This window comes from Polypterus senegalus, chromosome 16 (genome assembly GCF_016835505.1).
Source record: "Polypterus senegalus isolate Bchr_013 chromosome 16, ASM1683550v1, whole genome shotgun sequence".
NCBI classification, from domain to species: Eukaryota; Metazoa; Chordata; class Cladistia; order Polypteriformes; family Polypteridae; genus Polypterus; species Polypterus senegalus.
The window spans coordinates 1453951-1475877 of NC_053169.1; the positions used below are offsets into that span (position 1 = coordinate 1453951).

Sequence of the window (21927 nt, forward strand, 5' to 3'; positions counted from 1 at the left end):
CGTGACGTGAGGTGGCACGCAAAACGAAGCTGGGGCGTGGTCAGAGGAATTGAAGCGCCGCCGGTCGCCGCTTATGGTCTCGGGTATTTGTAGGGGTGCCGGTTACGTCATGGCGCGATTTAAGTTTATCGGTAAGACTGCCGTGTCCAATGATTTTAAATATTCTGTACACATCATTGACAAATGTACGATGTATCAGTATGTTTATAACGCGAATGCAAATGCTGATTCGGTCAGCACCTACAAAAGCTATTTGAAAACAGTGTTTGCGTGAGCTAAACATCATATAATATGTTAAACGGCCACGTGTCACTTTTTAAAGTATGCATTAAAAAGGTTTCCAGTTCAGAACACGTACTCGTTCTAAGAGTGAAACTTGTACTTTACGTTCTATGAAATGCACGTGTTTCACTGCAAAACTGCGATTTGTGTGAATCGGTGGAACAATAAAGTGCAGAATGATTCAAGGGGTTTCATTGGCAGCAGCTGGTAACTGTCATATCTTGAAAATGCTTTATAGAGTAACGTGCACTTAAGTTTAACAAGGTGATCAAACGATCTGGGCAAATATATAATCTATACGCTGGTTTAAGTTTGCAAATGAAATACCAAACTAGGTGGAAATACAGGAAAGGTAGAATCGGCGAAATTGTTAGAGGGGCTTGTAAAGTATTAGATGTAGAAATGTTAAGATTTGAATGCAGAATGGGAGGTCTGAAACTTGAAAGTATATCTTATGAGAAGATCGTGAGAGTGTATAGTGGACTCATCACTTTCTACATTCAGGGTACAAAAGTACCGAGAAAGCTAAAAGATGTTAAGTGGGGTACAAGTCGGGGGAGGTCAGGCTTAATGTGTCAAAATGTGGCATACAAGGTCCATCCATCCACCTTCTGACACTTATCTATGTCCAGATACAATAAATAACACAAAACGTTCAACTGCTTTGAAATATAATGTTGAATACACTTATGCAGAAAACAATTATTGCTAGACGTTGTGTTACCAAATAAGCATTTTCTTTGTGCTTTCAGATATTGGTATCAACTTCACTGATCCAATGTTTCGTGGAATTTACAGAGGAACCCAAAAACACCAAGGTCAGTGAAGTAAAACTTTCAGGGTTTTATTAATACATATTGATAAATACCCTTTCTTTGTCATAGCAGTCTGATTTAATGTGTTTGTGCTTGATAGAATACAACAAAGATTAATGTGCATTTTGAGCATTACAGTATGTTGGATTAACATTGAAACATCACTCTCTATTAATTAGCACTAAATCATTTAATTCCTACAGCATATTTGATTACATCCATAGGTTGCATGTTAAATTGTTCTGTTTGATATTCTTTCATTCACTCTTCCATTCATTCATTTTCACTCCACTTATCCGGATGAGGGGCGCAGTAGAAGCCCACTAAACTTGTCTGACCAGGCCACCTTATCCTGTCTTCTAACACCCCTTGGGGAATTGTCAGATGCACCAGGCCTGCAAAGCGATATAATCTCTGCTACATGTCCTGTGGGTTTGTCCCAGACAGTAGTAGTAATGTACAACATAAAGTGAAATTCATACTTGCAAATCTAACCGACATGGCACAAGTTGCCACTCTCCAGCGCCATGGTGTTCTGTTAGTGGGCTGTGCCATGAATGCCCTCCTTGAGAGGCGCTAAGGTAACATTCTAGTTACATGCCCAGACCACCTCAACTGGCTTTGCTTAATATGAAGAAGCAGAATTTAAACCCCTCATATATTTTCCTCAGGTAAGCTTGCAAGCCATCCTAGCCAGCTAGAGGCTGATTATAGTTCTTCTTTTGTAATTACTTTCATGGAGCAGTTATGCCCAAATGTAAATTTGCTGCGTAGATGATTGTTATGATAATGATTCCACAATTATAAGTCTTTGAACATGTGAATTTTGCCAGTTTACATAATAATATTATATTATATAATAACTTGAACAATTCTCTATTAACATTTAAAATATCTGAATGTTGCGGAGTAACAATTTAGTCACGTGTGATAACTAGAAAAGGATATAATTCAAATTAATCTTTATTCTGCTCTATTGTTCATTACTGATTATGCTGTTGTTACAAAGACATCCATTTATTAACATTGCTTGAAGTAGCAAAGCCATGTGCAACTGACTGTACTCTTTAAATGCAGTTTTTAAAAGACTAGGGGGCTTTGCATCTCTGCCACTCGCGTTGTGAAGAGGGGGCTGAACGCACCCCAAGAAGACGCAGTTGCTCCTCCGAAACCCCCTCTTAAACGGTGATACAATGGGAAACATATACTGTACTTTTTTTTTTACCTCCTCTTTGCAACTGCCTGCGAGTGAATATCGTTTAATTCTCTCTACAAAAAATGTGTCTGACAATAGCATTCACACAAATGAGTAATGATTTCTCTTGCAGGATTTCACTTTCACCAAACAACAAATCTTTTCATTCTCACAGATAGGCCTCTTCATTCGGAAGCAGCACTACTTTTCCCTGATGGCAACACGAATTAGACGATCTACTAGTCTCCGACGTAAAGTTTAAGCCCAAACAATATATTCGATCTCTTTTCGCTGTTCCGTTATTTCACCGAGTAATAATTTCCATTTGTTTGCACTAATGCGATCTTTACTATGTTTTGTGAGACTTTCGAATTTTCGTACTTCCATTATCTTTATCCTGCTCTGCATGTGTACCGTGCCAACGTTTTTGAATTCTTTACGACGTTGTACTTTGTCATCTATTCTTTGTCTTTTATTTCCAGCCCTGGGCCTGGTTAAATCTCTTGCGCAAAGTCTCGTCTTGTGGGACATGAAAGAGTCTCTCTGAGAAAATCACGTCTCATCTCCTTCCAAGATTTTTTTAGAATTGAGAGATTTTCTATTATAGCAGTTATTTTATACATATGTAAATTTATATTCTTTTTTTATTCACAGATGACTTTCAGCAAGTTGTAGAAAGAGCCACAAAAATAGGTATTGATAAGGTAATTTTTGTTATGGACCTGTACTTTATCAACTTATTTTGCAGTTTCTCTTGTGATAAAAATATCCATATAGTCATTTATAGGCCAGTGGGTGTGGAGTTGAATTTCAAGATAAAGGGGGCACATTTACATCCTATTTTTGGCTTGCTGAGTGACAATTTTTGTCCTTTGCCTGTTTGTTTCTTTGATATTCTGCATGTGAAACGATATGAAATGCTTTGACACCATGTCAACTAAAGTAAACTGATTCTGTTTTACTTCTTATATTGTAGTTCATAATCACAGGTGGATGCCTTCAGGATAGTAAGGAAGCGTTGCAGTTGGCACAAACAAATGGCAAGTAATACGTATTTCTGTATTAGTATGCAGTGATAGCAGCATTCCAGTACAAAGAGTAAAACATTTGTAGTTAACTTCATCCTCACTTAAAATGTCCTTTTCTTTATTGTTGATGTTTTTAGCCTTCAGTTAAATCAGTGGTTGTCAAACTCAGTCCAGGAGTCCCCTGTGGGACCAGCTAGTTTCGCAGTCAGTCACTTCTGTAACGTCAGCCTGATCTCATTTAATTAGCTGGTCTTTTTGTACTCTTCTGTTATTCTGCAATCAGAAAAGCACAGCAGTATGATTTTTACATTTATAAGACATTTAGAAGTACTGTATTTGTGTTTTTGCTATAAGTTTTAACTCTTTTTAGCGGTTTTCATATTAATTTGCTTTTTCTGTGTAGTTTGCTCCCTTTGTTGTTTTCTAATAATGCCAGTTAACAATGCAGCAGAATGGACACCATGGCAAGCAACTCTGAATATTAAAGGACTGCAACTATTTCAGCATCAGACCTACTGATGTGCTTATTAAAAAAATTGTATAAATAACCAGAACACCTGGAAAAACAGTGAAAATCATGATAATGAATTTTTTAAAAAATGCTAAATTATCTGCATTCAGCGTGCATAAATTCTTTCTACATTCTCATAAAACTGGTCAAACTTTCAACATTGAAAACACATAAACTGTGAAATTAGAACAGCTTGTCTAATTAGGCTAGGAGTCCCATTAAAAAAACAAGATCAGCAGACCCCCATGACCCTGTAATTAGGATATAGTGGGTTGGATAATAGATGGATGGAAGATGGTGGGAACAAAAACCTGCTGCAGCATGGGGCGTCCAGGACTGAGTTTAAGAACAACTGAGTTAAATATACGTAGCTGATAAAAGGTTTTATTAAAAGATAAAAATAAAGCCACATGTTTGAACATGTGCTTTGCCTAAAAGACCACTTGAATGGCAGAGGGGTACCTCTGTTCCTTTCACATTATTAAATGATGCTGCAGAGTGTTTATCGTTTGTGTGATTCTTGGAATTTTGCTGTGTTCATGATGTTTATGAAACCTGCAAATACCAAGTAATTTAGTAAAATCCATTTGAACATTCCTATAACTCATCATCTGTATTGTTGATTACTGATGTCCTTCCTGACGTAACCCTCCCCATTTATCCGGGCTTGGGACTAGCACAAAGAAACACACTGGATTGTGCATTCCCAATCCCAATTCATAATAGTTGGAAATTAATAAGTAATAGTTGACGTAGTTGTTAAAAACATGAGTTACCTTCTTCTGCATTAGGAAGAAAACCAGAAAAGAGAAAATTCTGATGTCATTACAGCCTGAGATCATGCAGTTACTATTCTGATATAATGACGGGCGCTGTAATATTTTCAGTACTTCAGTCAATTCTGTATGCACCATTTCAGTAAATATGAGGAACCTTCAAAAAGTTTTTTGCACTTTTATATTTTCGTTGGAAATGGTGAAGGTGGGAGGGGTAGTAATTGGTCGTGTCGGAGAGTGTCATGTGACTGGGAAAATTGCATCACAAAGGAAGGTGACTGTAGAAAAGTGATGTCATTTGTTTTTGAAATTCTTAAACAGAGTTAAAAAAAAAAGTGAGGAAACTTTTTGAACGTCCCTCGTAATAGGTATGTGAATAAACTATAATTGTTATTTACTGTATATACTCGCGTATAAGTTGGGTCTTGAAACCCGAAAAATCGATCATAAAATCAGACTCCGACATATACGCCTGTTCAAAAATACGACACATTTGTTTTTTTTTTTTTTTAACATCTTCTTGCCTCCTCCAATTGCACATTAATTTCTCAGACGCATCAAATTTTGTTGAAGCAGCGCAGTTACCAATTTCTTTTGCTACTTCAACGACTTTTAATTTAAAACCAGCTTCATATTTCCTTCTGATCGAACGCTCCATCGTAGATAAGGGATGCTCTTATGATAAAGGTGTATGAGGGTGTGAGATACAAAAAACACAAATCAGTGCAAACGTCTCTTTGGAATAGTTTGGGTATTACCATCTGGTCATGTAGGAAGTGGTCTCCATGGTTACTCTCTCAGGTGGGTATTAGCATAGCATACTCTAAAGGACCAATAGCGTGTGTTTTCCACATTCGACTTATACGACCGACATTATAAAATACCAGAAATTATATGATAAAATCAAGGCCCAACTTATCTGCAGGAAAACTTAAATGTTGAGTATATACGGTACTCCAGGCGTCTCTCTTCTAGGTGGTTTCATTTTACTGATGTGTTTGCCTCACTTGTGCATTAGCAGCTAAGCGAGTTTTTCTTTCCTCGGAGGTGAAGCCCTTACCCTGACTCCACCTCTCACTTCCGGGCCAGACAGACAGACAGGCAGACGCACACTTTCACACGTAGATGTTTATATATAAGATGCTTTTAAAGTTCTCTACTTTGACTTTATATCTAGAGTGAGTGAAGTAATAAAAGTAGACATTAAGAGCACCTGGAGCAGTTGGAAGTTTGCCATATGCCCCAATCTGTGAGGTTTATTAAGGCTGAGGACGAGAGCTCCACCCAATAGTAGGGAACATTACATAAAGTAAGGCCTTATATGCCTACAACCAAGGATGTTGAGCCTTTGTATGTTTGAATATATTCTTAGAGACCAAAGTAATTTTTAGGTCTGAGATATATTTAAAACAATACATAGAAAAAAAGGCAGTGTGCTCCGTGGTTACTCTCTCAGGTGGGCATTAGCATATCATAATCTCTTGGACCAATAGCGTGAGTTTCCACATTCAACTTATACAACTGACATTATAAAATACCGGAAATTATACGGTAAAATCAAGCCTTGACTTATCTGCGAGTATATATGGTAATTGAAAAAAAAGAGACTGAACATCTGTATTTAAACATCACACTGGTGTCAGTTAAATTACTCTAAATTGGCCTTTAATCAAACAGGCTATGCCAATGAGTTAAATTAAGTAACTTGCAATAAGCTTTCAAATTGGACAAAGCAAAGAAGAAAATAGCAAAACAGATTGGACGGTTGGCTAATCTTCAGTTTGCAAGATAATGTAGTTCAAATAAAAACATGAAATAAAATAACATAAAACCTAGTCTTGCAATGTTTTTAAAAAAAAAAAAAAACACTACAAGCTTTATTTAACAGCCTAAGTAATCTGTCCAACGTTGTCATTTTAAGAATTCTTTGTAACTTGATTTGGTTCAATGTATGATTCTTTTACTTACTTGATTCATTTTGTCATTTCTTCAGAGAATGCGACATGGTAATGTCACATGGCAAAATGGTGACCTTCTGGCATCTCTTCTTTCCAAGTAGCAATTCGCACGGCATACTGGCACATCACTGGCACTTGTCAGTTGCTATTTGGTAGTTAGACAGTATATTTTAGGTAGTACTTTCAGTTTGCCTCCGTTTACTCCATTTAATTGTTCAATTCCTGTTTGTTTTTTCCCCCAGATGCATTTTACAGTACTGTAGGTTGCCACCCAACTAGGTGTACGGAGTTTGAACAGAATGGTTCCAGTCCATATCTTTCTGAGCTGAGAAACCTATTGGAAGAAAACAAAAACAAAGTAGTCGCCGTAGGGGAATGTGGACTTGGTAAGATTGGCAGTTCTCATTCCTAACCATCACCTTGGCCAAAATATCGTGCAGAATTCATGACAACATGAATTTTAACATCGATCATTCCATCTTATGTGGCAGCCAGTTATTAGTTCTCCATCAGACTGAAGTAACATTTTCATTTTTAAAACCACTTTTAACCATTCATTTTTAATTAGTTTCACTTTGCTTTTAATGGAAAAATTATACAGTGTTGATGAAAGCACACCATAACCAGTTTACTTGCATTTTAATATAATTAAAAGTGTTCTATATAGCTAAACATATATATAACTTTTAACTGAAAATTAGTCAAAGCTTAGTCAGAGAAACAGTGTGAACATATCCTATGCTGGGGTGTCCAACTCCGATCCAGGAGGGCTGCAGTGGCTTCAGGTTTTCATTGTAACCATCCTGTTAATTAGTGACTTGTTTTTGCTGCTAGTTAACTTGTTTTGCCTTCATTTTAATTGACTTCATATTTAAGACTCAGACCCCTTAATTGTGCGTTTTTTGTTCTTTCCTTAAGCCAAAACAATAAAGAAATACAAAAGGAGCCAACACACGACCAGCTAATCTGTGCCCGTCATACAATTTCTGAAAATAAAGAAACATGAAGGTCTCAGTGATGTTGATCTGCTTTTAGGAAAAAGAAAATCAACGGTTTTTGGAAATGTCTGCTGTGGCAGAATCAGAGCAGCAACAGGCGGTGAAATTAAAAAACTGATTTAATTAACAACAAGAACTGACTTCTATTTAAGAAACTTGTTGGAGTGAAATTGGTTGTAGTTTTGAGGCCCCAACTCACCTGGTCATCTGCCATTTAAGGAAAACAAAACTAATTTAAAGGTCTGAGTTTAAACAAAACAAGGCAATTAAAATGAAGGGAAAAGAAATCAATTAACAGCAGAAATGAATCACTGATTAAGAAAGTGGAAGGAAGACAAACCCATAGCCAATACGGCCCTCCAAGATCAGAGCTGGACACCGCTGCTCTATGCATATACAGGACAGAAAAATATCTACAGTATGTGTTTGTTGGCATATCAGTTTATACAAAGTCATGTTTATGATGAAATATCCTCTTGTCAGATTTTGATCGACTTCAGTTTTGTCCCAAAGATGTTCAGCTGATGTAAGTAATACTACTCTTGTACTTTTCATATATTGCAAAAATCAAAAGTGTTCCTTCTGTTCTAATACCTATAACATCAAACCTTTTACTATCTCTGATAATATTAGAAATTAAGCTATGGATAAGAAAAAGAAGTTAACTTCTGTAGCAGTCATATTTATTATGTATTATCTCAGCTGGCTATTTCTGATAAGAACTGAAACACTCAATATTTTAAACAGAATACTTCAGAGAAAATAAGCACATGAATGTGTGCATTTTAAAGATAAACATTTGTAACTGTGATTATATGAATAAAAAAATAAAAGATGAACTGAATGAAAAGATGAGGAAACAAAGCCTTGGTGGAAGATGCCTGTCATTTCTTGCTGTGCTAAATTACAGCCGGACAGTAAGGACGCAATCACTTCTTGGTGTCTGTGGCTGGTCGCTGAATATCCCAGTGCAGTAGTTTGTGTAAACCTGTTTAATATGTCAAAGTAGAACAAAGTGATGCATGTCATTTTTGACAGGTAAGTACTGTAACCAAATGCCCTCTTTTGGCGCTTTTCCACTGCATAGTACGGCACGACACGGTTCAGTTCAGCTCACTTTTGGGGGGTTTTCCACTGGGAACAGTACCTGGTCCTTTTTTTAGTACCACCTCAGCCGAGGTTCCAAGCGCCGACCGTTACCAAAGCGTGGCGTGTAAACTCTGCTGGTCACTGATTGGCCGGAGAAAATCGTCATTACTGCGTCACTGGCTATTCTTTTCTTTAAAGGTACACACACGCGGAAGTTTGTGTCGCGTCTCTCCATCGCTGGACGCAGTTTGTTGCATAAGTGGATGAATGTTTCTTCAGACATTCGAAAGTTCTCCAGCCACTGAGTGTTTGTAAAACCGGGAACAATCACATCCCACCACTCTGAGGCACGGTTAAATGTCCAAACAGATGGTCTGTTGCTGCGACTTTTTTGCAAAATGTGGAAGATCTGTAATATACAGAATCAGCATTTTAATGTTACACTGGCAGTTAAGTTCATTTTATGCTTTGCAACAGTGATAAAAGTTAGCTAGTGATGTGCTTTTTTTAGATGCTTAACCTTGCGCGTTGTCGAGCTAAAGTGTTGTCGTTGTCTGCGTGTTGTTGTAAAAGTTCCACGGTGTCACGGCAACTATAACGACACGTGAATAATCCCGCCCACTCTAAAGCGGTACTAAACTGCAGTCGAAACGCAAACCGAGCCGAACTGAGCCGAACCAAGGTGAGCTGTACTGAACCGTGCTGTGCCGTACTATGCAGTGGAAAATCGCCTTTAGAGTTTTTTTCTTAAGTACCTATTTTAGGTGTACTTTTTTATCTTGTGTGCACAGTGGGGAATATAACAACATTTTAATGTGTTGCTTATTTCTATTATTTTATAGGTTACTTTTAATATACACGAGCCGTCCCCTGCAGCTGTCTCCATGTAGAAGTGAAACAGGACAGTGAGGAGGGTCCTACACGGCTCCCCACTCCTGACGTCACGCTTCCCCCTCCCCTCAGCCTGCAGCCTCTGCCTTGGCTTAGTGCAAATATATCACTCCTGCAAGCGAACTATGATTCATAACGTGATAAGAGAAGTCGCAAAATCAACCGAAATGTTCAAGCAAATTATAGAAAAAAGCCCAATCTAAATCCGTCAAGTAGTTCTCTCGTTCGCTAGCTAAGCAGAAGTAAGGAACGCCCCAAGGCTGGCGCATGAGTGAGGAGGGCCCAGGAATGTTCAAGCAAATTATAGATAAACTAGCTGTGTAAGCCTGTGCTGTAAAAAGCCTGGGGTCCTTGAAACTATTGAAATCGTCAGAAAAAAAAAAGAAATGTAGAGAAGTCAGGTAATTGAAAGGAACTACTCTGAGCATCTCTCTCCTTGGAGGTTTCGTTTTGCCGATGTGCTCGCCTCGCTTGTGCATTAGCGGCAGGACGAAAAGTAAAAGGGATACCGTTTTGCCGATGTTAGCGGCTAAGTGACTTTGTCTTTCTTCTGAGGTTTCGTTTTGCTGATGTGCTCACCTCGTTTGTGTTATTAGCGGCTGAGCGAGTTTTCTGTTTCCTCAGAGGCGGAGCCCTTACCCCGACTCCACCTCACAATTACGGGCCGGACAGACAGTCAGACACACACACTTCCACGTGTAGACGTTTAAGAAACCCGATCTAAATCCGTTAAGTAGTTCTCTCGTGAAAAGCTATACAGACAGACAGACGTTGGATTTATATTATATTATATTATATATATATATATATATATATATATATATATATACACACAGTGGTGTGAAAAACTATTTGCCCCCTTCCTGATTTCTTATTTTTTTGCATGTTTGTCACACAAAATGTTCCTGATCATCAAACACATTTAACCATTAGTCAAATATAACACAAGTAAACACAAAATTCAGTTTTTAAATGAAGGTTTTATTATTTAGGAGAAAACAATCCAAACCTACATGGCCCTGTGTGAAAAAGTAATTGCCCCCTTGTTAAAAAATAACCTACCTGTGGTGTATCATACCTGAGTTCAATTTCCTGATTACTGCCACACCTGTTTCAATCAAGAAATCACTTCAATAGGAGCTGCCTGACACAGAGAAGTAGACCAAAAGCACCTCAAAAGCTAGACATCATGCCAAGATCCAAAGAAATTCAGGAACAAATGAGAACAGACGTAATTGAGATCTATCAGTCTGGTAAAGGTTATAAAGCCATTTCTAAAGCTTTGGGACTCCAGCGAACCACAGTGAGAGCCATTATCCACAAATGGCAAAAACATGGAACAGTGGTGAACCTTCCCAGGAGTGGCCGGCCTACCAAAATTACCCCAAGAGCGCAGAGACGACTCATCCGAGAGGTCACAAAAGACCCCAGGACAACGTCTAAAGAACTGCAGGCCTCACTTGCCTCAATTAAGGTCAGTGTTCACGACTCCACCATAAGAAAGAGACTGGGCAAAAACGGCCTGCATGGCAGATTTCCAAGACGCAAACCACTGTTAAGCAAAAAGAACATTAGGGCTCGTCTCAATTTTGCTAAGAAGCATGTCAATGATTGCCAAGACTTTTGGGAAAATACCTTGTGGACTGATGAGACAAAAGTTGAACTTTTTGGAAGGCAAATGTCCCGTTACATCTGGCGTAAAAGGAACACAGCATTTCAGAAAAAGAACATCATACCAACAGTAAAATATGGTGGTGGTGGTAGTGTGATGGTCTGGGGTTGTTTTGCTGCTTCAGGACCTGGAAGGCTTGCTGTGATAGATGGAACCATGAATTCTACTGTCTACCAAAAAATCCTGAAGGAGAATGTCCGGCCATCTGTTCGTCAACTCAAGCTGAAGCGATCTTGGGTGCTGCAACAGGACAATGACCCAAAACACACCAGCAAATCCACCTCTGAATGGCTGAAGAAAAACAAAATTAAGACTTTGGAGTGGCCTAGTCAAAGTCCTGACCTGAATCCAATTGAGATGCTATGGCATGACCTTGAAAAGGCGGTTCATGCTAGAAAACCCTCAAATAAAGCTGAATTACAACAATTCTGCAAAGATGAGTGGGCCAAAATTCCTCCAGAGCGCTGTAAAAAACTCATTGCAAGTTATCGCAAACGCTTGATTGCAGTTATTGCTGCTAATGGTGGCCCAACCAGTTATTAGGTTCAGGGGGCAATTACTTTTTCACACAGGGCCATGTAGGTTTGGATTTTTTTTCTCCCTAAATAATAAAAACTATCATTTAAAAACTGCATTTTGTTTTCTTGCGTTATATTTGACTAATGGTTAAATGTGTTTGATGATCAGAAACATTTTGTGTGACAAACATGCAAAAGAATAAGAAATCAGGAAGGGGGCAAATAGTTTTTCACACCACTGTATATATATATATATATATTGTCACACACGTGCGCATGGGAGGCAGCTAAAGGGCTTGAGTAAAGGCAGTTCTGAGCCATGCCGGGATGTGGCAGAGTGCACGGACTCTTTTTCTCCCTTTCCTGTAGACCATTAGCGAGAGATTCCACATAGCTCTCTTGACGTCACTTCCAGGACCGAGCCAATGGAACTAGACCTTACCAGCTCCGGCCCCTCTGACGTCACGTCCAGGCTCGATCCAATGAATGAAGAACACGTGCCTGATCCTTATGACCTCACTTCCTGTCTTCCCTTTTAAAAGCCTGCCCTTTTCCCTCAGTCTTGTTCTGGACTCAGTTGTATGCACTTCAGTGCTGTTTATCTGATAAAAATGACTTTTGCAGCCGGGATACCATAATATATGGGTGGCTGCCCCAAACCTTTATCTGTTTATGTCTCGTTTTTGTGACAATATATATATATATATATATATATATATATATATATATATATATAATATATAGAGAGAGAAAGAGAGAGCGAGAGATTACTATCTAATGTGACCTTAATTGCATGGTCTGAAAACATTGTTTCAGTTTCTGCTCAGTATTTGTTACAATGCCGTGGCTTCAAGCAGGTGTCAGTAGAGCGTATTCCAAAGTGACTTTCTCATGAAACTTCCTTAGCGTTGAACATAAAGCATTATAGATTTAGTTCTCCTGCAGTATTCTTATCTTGAAAGGTGTTACAGGGAAAACTTGATTAAAAAATATAATGATTTCTAAATTAAATGTTTACCTAATACATACTTAATTATCTTACAGGTATTTTGAAAAGCAGTTTCAATTGACAGAAGAAACCAAACTTCCTATGTTTCTTCACTGCAGAAATTCACATCAGGAATTTATAGGTATTTAATCTATATTTTATTAGTGCATCTTTATTTCAGGAACATTTTATATACGACCTGACAGAGTAATTTTAAGGTGATGGATTTAAAGTTGGACCATAAATCATAGGGCCACAGCATGTCAGTACTCCTGTTGCGTAACAGCGGTAGTTGTGCTGTATCTATAAAATATGTTTCAGTACAGAAAGGTGCAATATTAAGTAAAGTTTGCAAGAATGGTCACAGTCTGATATTAAGCAGGTTACTTTATCCGGTCTGTGCTCTAACTGAAGCTGTTGTAATGTCACTTGATCATTCCATCTTTATTTTATATAGCAATGTTCACAGTAGGTTTTAGGTACCATCATAGCGTATGTCACAAACCAATTCAAATAGCAAGGTTAATGTCAATTTTCATCTATAATTTGGAAGGAAAACTGAAAGAAACTGTAAAATAGAGATGTGTTGATATCATAATATCATATGTTGCTATTGGATGTTTTTAGATATAATAAAAAGGAACCGGGACCGATTCAGTGGTGGTGTGGTAAGTGAATTAAAATACCCTGTTTTTCAATTCAATGTGTCTTTTACATATTTAAAAGAAGTCTATTTGGTTTCCAGTATAAGTAAATTAACTGAAGGTTAATGTGTTAAAGATTGTTTCAGAAACAGCATATATATTTTTTCTTTACTTTAGAATGCAAAAGTAATTTAGCATAAACTATTTCTGAGCACCAAAAATGCTGATTCCATTCACTCTGCCATAACTACTGTGTGTGTGTGCGCGTGTGAGTCCTACAGCCAGATGATGCAGCACAGGCCTCCACTACCAAATCATTGTTTCCAGGAAGCTCTCCCATGTCAGGCAGAAACACCCTGGAACAGGGGGATTGATTCCCCTCCCAACAGCTCCCACTCACAGAACCCAACAGAGTAGCCCTATGGAGCCAGAATTCCCATGCTGCCTTGCGAGCATCCAGACAGGAGCTCTTCAAAGGGGTGCTGCCACACATTGTACTGGGATTACGACAGGAGCATAGGTGGCCATCTCCCACTGTCCCTCATTTCTACTCACATCCTGGCCAGCTAATGAGTTTTTATCCCCTGGATGTTGGGACGCCAGTCCCGGTGTACTTTCTGCCACAGTGGCCCTCCTGGCTGCGACAGAGAGAGCAACGCCTCACTTTGTAACCATTCATTTAATCAGCTGCCCATCTAGTTAATAAAATGGTGTCCATCCCAGTTGGGACACCAGTACACCCTTAACTTTAATACAAACACACACCCCTTATTTTGAAATGTTTAATAACTTTATGGTAAAAAGTTCAATGGTTTAAACAAGCATAAAGAAAGCACCGTTATTTTGTAGGTCCATTCATTTGATGGCACCAAAGAAGAAGCAGCTGCCATTATAGATCTAGACCTTTACATTGGTATAAATGGTTGGTAAGTTGGCATTACTTTAAAATTTCATAGCAGTAGTTCATATTAGATTTGTACTTTTTTTTTATTATAACCATTTAAAGCGTTTTTTTAAGGATTTAGTCTTATATACTTTTTAAGAGTGGTGTAAATATAACAATAACAATATAACAATAAGCCATTATGTCGGTAGGCGCTGTCTATGTAAGATTTTTCCGTGAATATTAATGACCATTTTAAGTGTCTATATACTGTAAATGTAAAATAACATGATCCATTTATGATTACTTTTTAATTTGAAATCTGAGGGTAATATTTTTTTGGTGGAGTATTCCTTTAAACAATTTAAGGAAAAATAAAGTAACACCTTAAACCTTGTCCAGTGTTGCTCATCTGAATCCCATACTGTAAATATTGATTGAGTCTTTCATTGAAGAACCTCTGCAGTGAAAGGCGTCAAAGCTCAGCACACTTAGACCTGAGGTGAGGATTTGTAGACGTTCAAATGTTTTGAAGGGTCTGTAGCTCTTCCTAATTACATGCTTATTACAAAAGTCACATGGCAAAATTTTCCTAATCATATAACAGGTATTTAGATAGATAGATAGATAGATACTTTATTAATCCCAAGGGGAAATTCACATAATCCAGCAGCAGTATACTGATACAAAGAAACAATATTAAATTAAATAGTAATAAAATATTTATTTATATATATATATATATATATATATATTTCTAATAAACTGCGCGATTACTCAAATGTTGCTTTATTATAAGACAGGCGAGAGGCAGTCCTTCACTTTTATTTCCAGTAACATTTTCAAATTATTCTGATGTACTTCTCAATTTCTTTTAGCTCCTTGAAAACTGAAGATAACCTTGAGGCAATGAAGTCAATACCCAGCGAACGGCTAATGATAGAAACAGGTGGGATATGCACACTTGCAGATTTCTTTATGCAAATTCTAGTGAATCTGAAAATTCTTAAATCTCATCATTCCACTGTAAAACGTACTAAAAGTACAGTATAAAGTCATAAGTGTAGAAAGAATAGTAATGATACAAATAACCATAATAATGATGATGATGAATAATAATGATATGAACAGCACACTGCACATGTGCGAGTGACACAAGCATCACTTTTGGTTTCACTGCCTGATGACAGATTCACTTTGTCATCACTTCTGATGACAGGCAGTTCTTACAAGACCCCATTTTAAGGCTAGGAGATGACGCATCTACACCGATGCCCAGGTGACACTCGGCCCTGATGCTTACAGAAGACATGCCTACTGTATTCCATTGCCCAAGTAACCCTGAGGAATAAAGCCGTTGACACTTTTGCAGCCCGAGTAGACCTTGGGTCTTACGCGAGACGGGTCTATACCGTTTGCTGAGCGACACTCGAGACTAATCCTTTTAGCACTGTTTTCACGCCCGAGTGACGCTAGTGTCTAACACTAAGGAGGTAAAAAATTATAAAAAGGTAGCAATTCCCTAAATAGGATCAAAGAGTGGCTGGGCATTCTTTAAGATCCTGAGCATTTTTGACTGCATTGGAAACTTGGAAATCATAGTAGTTTACATATTTCTCAATTTGAGCACTGGCAGTGAGCCTCTGGTATAAAATCAGCCAGTCGCTTTGTGGTTTGCAGCAAAATAAGCATTTGGAAATGTTAGGGATGTCAAATGGGTGATTAAACAATGATTGGCTTATTGATAAAGTTCAAAAACTGTCATCTTAATGCGACAGCTACTGGGACAGGTTTCTGCACATTTAAAGTAAAATAGAAACCAAATGTCAAACTTCCTGCATAGATATGCTCCATAGCAAATAAATTCTTACGTTTCATTAAACACAGAAATCATTAAGTGTTATTTATGCATCATAAGAAATCTTTTTCTAGATTTAATGAATCATTTTAAATAACAAAGTGGTGTGTTAACCAAAGGCTGAGCTAAGGACAGTTGGCCACCAAGGGAGGAAACAAAACTCCATTCAACAGAGCTCTACAATAATTAAAGATCGTCACCAACGCACAGCCCAACACCTCTATCGGGACAGTAGAAGTGTGTTTATTACTTTTTCTTTTGCTTGTGTATAAGAGGATAGAATATCGGTGCTTGATCTGCATGATTCAACTACTGGTTCTGTTTCAGTTTGTTCTAAAACAGGCTTTACAATTTTTCGTTTACATGCCATTGTGCGTTTTGGTTCGAGGATCCGTCCTACATATGAATATTCATTAGCTGCCATAAAGTAGCCAAACATAGAGTATTCATGAATTTTTTGCAGCACAATGTTATTTAATTCACTAGATGGCAGCAGAATACTGTCCTGAGTGTTATTAAATCTTAACACTGGACATGCGAACCAACAATTTTAACAAAAGAGACACTTGGGCTTAACTGAATTTACATGGAATTCCAAGTCTGAGAGGTTAATAATGATATAAGATAGAATGACTTAATGTAAAAGGGTAAAATCATGTAAATATGGTGGTTGGCTTTAAGTAAAATGCTTTTTCTAGTACAAACTAAATACTTTTATATGTGTATATAATGCAATCTGGACGTATATGGGCAAATATACCATATAAACTTGTGTATAAGTGAGGTCTTGAAACCTGAAAAATCAATCATAAAATTTGACCGTGACTTACATTTTTTTTTTTTTTACATCTTCTTGCCTCCTCCAATCTCTCAGACATATTGAATTTTGTTGCAGCAGTGCAGTTACTAATTTCTTTTGCCACTTCAACGACTTTTAATTTAAAACCAGCTTCATATTTTCTTCTGATCGAATGCTCCACCATAGATAAGGGATGCTCTTACGATAAAGGTATATGAGGGTGTGAGATACAAAAAACACAAATCAGTGCAAATGTCGCTTCAGAATAGTTGGGTATTATCGTGTGGTCACGAAAGCACAATACATAGAAAGAAAAAGGCTGTGTGCTCCATGGTTGTTACTCTCTCAGGTGGGTGTTAGCATATCATAATGTTTTGGACCAATAGCGCGAGTTTTCGACTGACATTATAAAATACCGGAAATTATATTGTAAAATCAAGTCCCGACTTATCCGCGAGTATATACAGTAGTCAAAAGTGTGCTTTTTAAAAGCCCACGTGACAGTTACGTATTGATTACTGTGTACTATATTGCCTACTTTTGTGAATGTGCAGGTATTTCTTAAGATTGTAATACACTTATTTAAAGTGACTTGGTAATAGCACGTTGAAGTTACACAGCTACAAACTGGCATATGTTCTATTAAACCTTTAATGTTGTTATATATATTAATACCGTTGTTTTCCTGCAGAAAATGATTGTTTTGTATAATGCAGGTCTCTGCTCAGAGGCCTTGTACCCCCACTCAACTGCTCGTCCACCCAACAGAGAGCAGAAGTGGGACTCAAACTTAGGACCTTGAAACTAGAGAATTACCCTTTCAGCCAATGGAGCAGAAGGAGAACCACAACAGCAGTCACTCCGTTTCTCTCCCAGCTTCTCTCTTTTTGAATTTATAAGCTAGTGGGGCAGCGTAGTGGCAGAGTGGTAATGCTGCTACCTTGCAGTAAGAAAACCAGGGTTCATGTCCCAAGCACTCCAGTTTCCTCCCACAGCCCAAAGTCATTCAGGTTAGGTGAATTGGCGATGCTGAATTGGCCCCAGCATGTGTTTGTTCACCCTGTTAATAGACTGGCACTCTGTCTAAGGATTGTTCCTGCTTTGTGCTTGATGTTTGCTGTGAGAGGCTCCAGCTTCACTCCGATCCTGCTCTGGTTAAGTTGGTTTGGAGGATGTATGGATGCAAGCCAGTGAAAAAGCTATCTGAATACAGCATGTGGTATACTGTCACTTCAGGGTACTCTCGTTCTTACAGATGCTCCATGGTGTGGTGTGAAGAATACACATGCTGGTTCAAAACATATCAGAACAACCTTCCCAACTAAGAAGAAGTGGGAAAGTGGACATTGTCTGAAAGACAGAAACGAGCCCTGCCACATCATGTAAGTCAACAAATACAGAATAATCTAGCATTTCTATATCTATTTCTGTTTAATAATTCTTAATATTTAATAAGTTGGCTACTTTGCAGAGACAGAATACCTCCATTACTTTGTAGTTTTGTAGCCTTTTTTATGTTTAGAGGAATACACCACTCAAAAATGATCATTGGCACTTAGGAAATTGAAGACCGAACTCTTGACCAATGAATGAGGGAGAAGAGGTGGGTCTTCAATTCAAAAGCATGGCCCCGTGTTAACAAGCTTACTGTTTGTGGAGTAATTTTATTTCTTGGAAGTATTTAACAATAATTTTAGCAAAAATATGCATGCATTTTGCACGCTGCGAGTATACCACTGGATGGTTTAAACAACGCTGGTTACCTGTAGGCTCCATTCTAACATGTTATTATCTCCCTTCTCTATGATAAACAGGAGATTCAAATTTCTTATTGCCCATCAGTAGAAAACACAAGGGCTAAGTAAACTATAAAACGATAGATCATTCTGGGTGGAGTATTTCTTTAAATAAAACTACTTGCTTGTTTGTTTGTATTGAGTGTAGCAATAGATTTATGAAACCACATGATTACGCATCCCTAAACACAAATGACCACCAGTTAATTAGTGCTACCATTTTACAGCACCAGGGGACTGGTTTTGAATCCTGGGCCGTTCACCTTCTGCACAGATCATCATCTTAACATTCTGCTTAGCTTAATGAATGACTTCAAGTTGCTCCTAAATGAGCGAGTCTGCAGCCTTGTGCTTAGTGCTGCCGGGAGAGGCTGCAGCACCCCGAACTATCAATTGGATTAAGCAGGTTAGAGAATGTTGTAATAAACTTTTAGTATGTAAATTTGGGTGATGGAGTTCAGGGTTCCAGAGCTAGAGCTTGTAAACCCAGCAGCACAGGACACCTGTCCTTTGCAAGGCCTACTTGCTTGCACACCCCTCTTTGTGCACAAAAATCTATTTTGCAATCGCTAATTAACCAAACATGGACTGGACTTCCTTAGAGGTGCAATAGACAAACTCGCACAGAGCTGGGGAGAACATCCAAATCTCACCTGGATAACAACCAGGCGCAGGATTCAAACACAGGATGCTGCAGCCACCAGTGTGACATACCTAAGGTGTACAGTACCTAATATATGTATATATTTATTTATTATTATAGTCAGGTGTTGGAAATCATGGCTGCAGTGAGAGATGAAGATCCCTATGACCTGGCGAACACCATGTACAACAATACTCTAAAGGTGTTTTTTCCCAGAAGCTGAGCTGGATTCATATTATCAAAAGCAAGCAGGATGTAAAGGTTACAGTTTACAAAAACTACTCTGGCATTTCAGAATGTTCATTACAAAGTTAACAATGTCTTCAGTTTAAAATCATTTCTTATCTTCTGTGGCAAATGTAAAGTTTAAAAATAATATTGAAATAAATGTTAACATTATACAGTTGGATTTTCTAATGAGAAAACAATTAAGAGTTTCCCCGAGACTAAAATATGTAAGAATTCTACAGCCCCCTGTGACACTGAACTGGCGTAACGGCTCATTGAGAATTCTCAGTATTGAATTAAAATGGCAGCTTTAAACTGGTGCCGTACCAACAAGTCTGCCCAGTGATGGCCTCCTGCTTTGAACCCAAAGCTGCCAACATGGACTTCAATTCTCCAGAAGCCACAACGGGATTAAGCGGAACTGAAAGTCTGGGTCACATTACATCTTATTTGATACATTACGCTCTGGTTTGATTTCTGGCTGTTTAATTCAAGATTTCACTTCTGCCCACAGTTCCAACTGCTCTAAATACTTGTGTTTGTGCAACTCTAATTATGTGTCCTCATCAATAGAACTGCATCCCATTTGGGGCCAGTCCCTATTTTAGGCCCACTGCTGGAGTAAGGTTTGCCAGGACACTGAATTGAATAAGCCAACCAGAAAATGGCTGAATGAATGCTTCTTTATCATCGGTCATCCTAACAATTGTTGTTTAAAGGGCTTGGAGAGAGTCATCAGTGCAACATGTGCCCTGTGAAATAAATGGCACTTCATTAGAACGTCTTATAGGGGAGACCAGATGGCTGCTTACATGGCGGGGTCAGAGCGAGCCCACATTTGTGTGTTTCTGATGTGCCAAAATCTGCTGTCTGTTACTGTTGTGCTAATATGTTGGGTTTTCTTAATTCTGCAGTGGAAGTTTCATTTCCAGCATCAAACATTAAAGTCAAAGCATGGTGGTATATATACTGTGCATGCAGAAATACGTTTAAACCAAACTAAATCAACATGCAATTTAGCAGTGGTTACCTAATTCAACACATAAAAAGGAACAATATCAGCAGACGTTTAACACACGTGGGGACACCGATTCGTGGTGCGCGTGCAGAAGCTTTTAGACTCTCGCCAGAGACCGCTACTCCTAGGGGAGCTGAATGAACTAAATTCAAATCCACTGTGGAGTTTTACACATGCTTCAGGTCTCTGTGGGGTTTTTCAGCTTTCATGCCTAAAGACACACAAGTTCAGTTATTTAGGAAATTGAAATTAACCCTTTGTGTGCATTTGTGGGCCCTGTGATGGCCATTTTGTGCTTTACATTTGTAATTAATTTAGACCACTTTGCATAAACCTGTTCTCATATGAGAGTTTTTTCTTTTCTGTTAATCACTGTCAAGAAAAGCCACAATAAATCCTCTGTGATTCAGTGTTGGTTAATAATAACAACATGTGAAAACATCCAAAGGGGTGAATGCTTTTTCTAGGCGCTGTATGCATGCTTCCGATTGGCTAGCAGTAAGAAAGAGTGTGAAAGGGGCACCTGAACTCCCGCGCCCGTATTTATCAAGTGTCCTGGCTTGCTGACAAAAATGTGGTCCTATTCTTAGGAGTAATAATAAAAGCATTGTATCCATTCTCCTAATTTAGGAAGCTACACCCAACTTTTTGAGGATTTAGAACAGCTTGTGCTCTGTCGTAACTCGTTATAGCAAAAAGATGAGAGTTCACGCAGAGATCAGTACACACATCCTAGGAAAGGCAGGGCAGCAGTGAACTCGTAAAAAGACATTTCTCTGAGAGAGATGGAATCACATTCACAACAAATCTTGTACATCATGCGATCGCTCCATCTATGCATAGAAGCCACATACTGTCGGCCAAAATGAAAACGTTGATAACGTTAATGTGTAAAATGTAGTTTTGCAATAGCAATAATTTGGGGATGTCACAGCCAAACATTCTTCTAATTTGGCACCAAACTTTGAACGCCCTTACAATGTGTCGGGTAATACACAGATCTATACAGTTCTCCACCAGTCCACGTGAGGTCAGGTTAAAGCAAACTGCATTCACGCAAATTGCACACACATAAAGAACACTGCCTCAAGTGTGGATGAGCACATGTATGTGAATCACAAGCGATATCACAGTATCATCAGGGGTGCAAACCCAACTGTAGTAGACTGCATAGTGACCATGGAGATAAGTGGGGCGATAACAGAAGAACGTTACACAGGTACGCTGACCTCTGCATTCCATGAACCCCCGATCATTTGCGTTACACTTTACATGTCCAGAAAGGTTAAAACAGGCGGGTGAAGACTCCCAGAGCACTGGATAAATAGAGCCTTACA

General features: G+C 38.4%; 1 protein-coding gene across 1 annotated transcript; it reads left to right on the forward strand.

Annotated features, from left to right (window-relative positions):
- The first annotated feature begins 12 nt into the window (after positions 1 to 12).
- Positions 13 to 19750, forward strand: tatdn1 (TatD DNase domain containing 1). The gene is made up of 12 exons (XM_039738769.1): positions 13 to 131; positions 1035 to 1100; positions 2947 to 2996; positions 3269 to 3332; positions 6808 to 6951; positions 8047 to 8089; positions 12778 to 12863; positions 13349 to 13389; positions 14215 to 14291; positions 15127 to 15197; positions 18161 to 18287; positions 19465 to 19750. The coding sequence occupies exons 1-12, from the start codon at positions 74 to 76 to the stop codon at positions 19565 to 19567; spliced, it is 930 nt and encodes a 309-aa protein (XP_039594703.1). The 5' UTR covers positions 13 to 73; the 3' UTR covers positions 19568 to 19750.
- The last annotated feature ends 2177 nt before the right edge of the window (positions 19751 to 21927 follow it).